A 3,427-nucleotide genomic window follows, 5' to 3' on the forward strand; every position below is an offset into this window, starting at 1 on the left:
ACTCCTATTGGGGAGTCGTATGCTAGCTTTTTCCAAAAATTAAGGATGTTGAATGTTTTGAGTCCTATTGAGAGAAAGATGTCGAATCCTCCCCCGAGAAATTTGGATTATTCTCAACATTGCGCATATTGTTCTAATGCCCCAGGGCACAACATAGAGAGATGTTGGTATTTGAAAAGGGCCATTCAGGATTTGATCGATTCTAATTGAATTATAATTGAATGTCCGAGTGGACCCAACATCAATCAAAATCCATTGCCGAGGCATACTGAAACAAACATGCTAGAAATGATGAAGTGTCATGAAGAGTCTGGATCTCCGTATAAGCCAATCCTTAGGGTTGGAATTGGCATTGAGAAGTCAGCAAATTTTGTTGATTTAACAAAAATGATGCCTTTAGGGGCGGAAAGTGTGTTAGAAAAGTTGAGTCCATCAAATACACCCATCTTAACTGTGAAAGGAGCCCTTGAAGATGTTTGGGCAAGCCCGAGTAAGGCAAAATCGTTTGTTCCAAAAGGGCCAAACAAGCTTATCTTGATCGTGCGAGGGACCCATATTCCTCCTGTGATTATTAGGCCAGTATACCAGCTCCCAATGACTAACCCCAAAGTTGTTCCTTGGAATTATGAGCCTACTCTCGTGACATACAAGGGAAAAGAAATTGATGAAGAAATAGATGAAGTAGGAGGAATAACCCGTTCAGGAAGATGTTATGTCCCGATGGAATTAAGGAAGACTAAAAATGACCAAATACAAATAAAGAGTCCGGTCACTGAAGGAGAGGCAGAGGAATTCCTAAGGAAGATGAAACTATCAGACTCCTCCGTGGTGGAACAATTAAGAAAAACTCGAGCCCAAATCTCTTTGTTGTCTTTGCTAATACATTCTGATGAACATCGTAAGGCTGTAATGAAAATTTTGAATGAAGCACATATTCCTAGTAAAGTTACAGTGTGTTAGTCAGAGAAGATTGCTGGGAGAACATTTGAGGTAAACCGCATCACCTTTTCAGATGATGAACTACCCAAAGAAGGTACAGGACATAACCAAAGCCTACATATCACTGTAAAGTGTGAGCTTTCATATGTCCCTCGTGTTCTAATTGATGGAGGATCTGGAGCAAATATTTGTCCTTTATCAACTCTACAGAAATTGAATGTTAGTGCTGAAAGGGTCCGACCCAACAATGTATGTGTTAGAGCTTTTTATGGGCCAAAAACAGATGTCATTGGTGAGATAGAGCTCGTACTAACCATAGGGCCTGTGGATTTCGCTGTGAATTTTCAAGTGTTGGATATCAACGCGTCCTACAATCTATTGTTGGGGAGGCCATGGGTGCATAAGGCTGGAGAAGTCCCCTCAACGTTGCATCAAATGATTAAGTTTGAATACGACTGACAAGAGGTAATTGTTCATGGTGAGGGGGATTTGTCAATCTACAAAGACTCTTCCTCCCCTTTTATCAAGGCGGATAATGAGAGTGAGGCACTGGTTTATCAAGCTTTTGAGGTAGTGGTTGTTGAGCATATCCCCGAGGGGAGTGTCATTTCAAAACCAAATATGCCCATCGCATCTGTAATTGTGGTGAATGAATTATTGAAACATGGGTTTGAGCCGGGTAAAGGCTTAGGAATCTGCCTGCAAGGGAGAGCTTATCCATTGAGTCTACAAAAGAGCATCGGTACTTTTGGATTAGGCTACCAACCTAGAGTCGAGGACAAAATGAAGGCAAAGAAGAAGAAGAGAGATGTATGGTCACTTACCAAGCCTATAAAACCAATCTACAAATCTTTCATCAAAGCCCGCGCAACAGAATCTTATCAATCATCTTTTCCAGAGCCAGTGATGAAAGTAAGCGAAGAAATGGTCAACTATTTTAGAGATTTATTTGTCGAGGTTGACATGGTGGAACTCGGAGAAGGCACTAGCGACAGAGATGTGCAATTCATTGGTCCTGATGTCAAGCTAAACAATTGGGAGGTCACCCCTCTCCCCGTTAAAGACGAGTCTTGGTAGTCTGTCTTGTTTTTTCTTTTGTCGTCCGATTCATTCAAGGATTGTAATTCGGATTTTATCTTGTCGTTTTATTTCAAAAATTCTATTTCCCTTTTCAATAGGATGTAATTGCATCTTTATTTTAGTCAAATATATTTGTTCGTTTTCTTTTATACAGTTCTTTCTATGTCGATTCTAGTGATATGACATGCATGCATAATTTTTCGCCAGATCTTAATATCCAATCTAATCTTCGACCTAATATTGAAATAATAAGTCAAGAAATCGAATATGATGAAGACAGAGTATTTGAAGAAGTAAGGAGGGATTTCAATCATTTTGAAAATAAGTCAAATCCAAACATGAGTGAAACTGAGACGATAAATTTGGGGGATCAGGAAATTATTAAGGAGACTAAGATAAGTGTACATGTTCGACATCAAAAGGATGATACAATCCAGGCCCTGTTTGATTACAAAGATATTTTTGCGTCATCTTATGATGACATGCCTGGATTACGCACTGACATGGTTGTTCACAAGTTGCCAATTGATCCTAATTTTCCTCCGATAAAGCACAAGTTGAGAAAACTCAAAACCGACATGAGTATAATAATTAAAGAGGAGATCACAAAACAACTTGAGGCCAAAATCATTCAAGTCTCTCAATATCCTTCTTGGTTAGCCAATATCGTACTCGTCCCTAAGAAAGACGGCAAAGTTCGAATGTGTGTTGATTATCGTGATTTGAATAAGGCAAGTCCAAAATATGAATTTCCTTTGCTTAACATCCATATTTTATTGGATAGTTGTGCCAAACATGAGGTTGCATCTGTTGTGGATTGTTATGCGGGCAACCATCAGATTATTATGGATGATGAAGATGCAGAAAAAACATCTTTTATCACTCCATGGGGTACATATTGTTATCGTGTTATGCCTTTTGTATTAAAAAATGCAGGGGCAACTTATATGAGAGCAATGACAACCATGTTTCACGATATGATGCATAGGGAAATCGAAGTTTATGTGGATGATGTTATCATTAAATCTAAAAAACAGTCAAATCATGTGAAAGACTTAAGGAGATTCTTCGAAAGGCTCCGCAAGTATAATCTCAAGCTTAATCCTGCAAAATGTGTATTTGGAGTACCATCGGGGAAGCTTTTGGGGTTTATAGTCAGTCGAAGAGGTATCGAGTTGGATCCTTCAAAAATAAAAGCAATTCAAGAATTGCCACCTCCAAAGAACAAACTTGAGGTTATGAGCCTTCTAGGAAGGTTAAACTACATCATCAGATTCATTGCTCAACTCACAACAACTTGTGAGCCTATCTTTAAGTTGTTGAAAAATAATGCCACAGTCGAGTGGACCGAAGAATGTCGAGAAGCTTTTGAAAGAATTAAGAACTACCTATCGAATCCCCCTGTGTT

The 3,427-nt window shown here is 39.0% G+C and overlaps 1 protein-coding gene across 1 annotated transcript in view; it reads left to right on the forward strand.

Moving 5' to 3' along the window:
• Positions 1–279: 279 nt before the first annotated feature.
• The window catches only part of LOC107003834, a 4,281-nt gene continuing 1,133 nt past the window's right edge, over positions 280–3,427 (forward strand). Inside the window, exons 1-4 of the mRNA XM_015202104.1 lie at positions 280–898; positions 1,013–1,335; positions 1,405–2,012; positions 2,174–3,274. Of these exons, the coding sequence (XP_015057590.1) occupies positions 280–898; positions 1,013–1,335; positions 1,405–2,012; positions 2,174–3,274 (2,651 nt within the window). The remainder of the gene's footprint in view (positions 899–1,012; positions 1,336–1,404; positions 2,013–2,173; positions 3,275–3,427) is intronic.

Source organism: Solanum pennellii, chromosome 11, assembly GCF_001406875.1.
Source record: "Solanum pennellii chromosome 11, SPENNV200".
Taxonomy (NCBI): Eukaryota; Viridiplantae; Streptophyta; class Magnoliopsida; order Solanales; family Solanaceae; genus Solanum; species Solanum pennellii.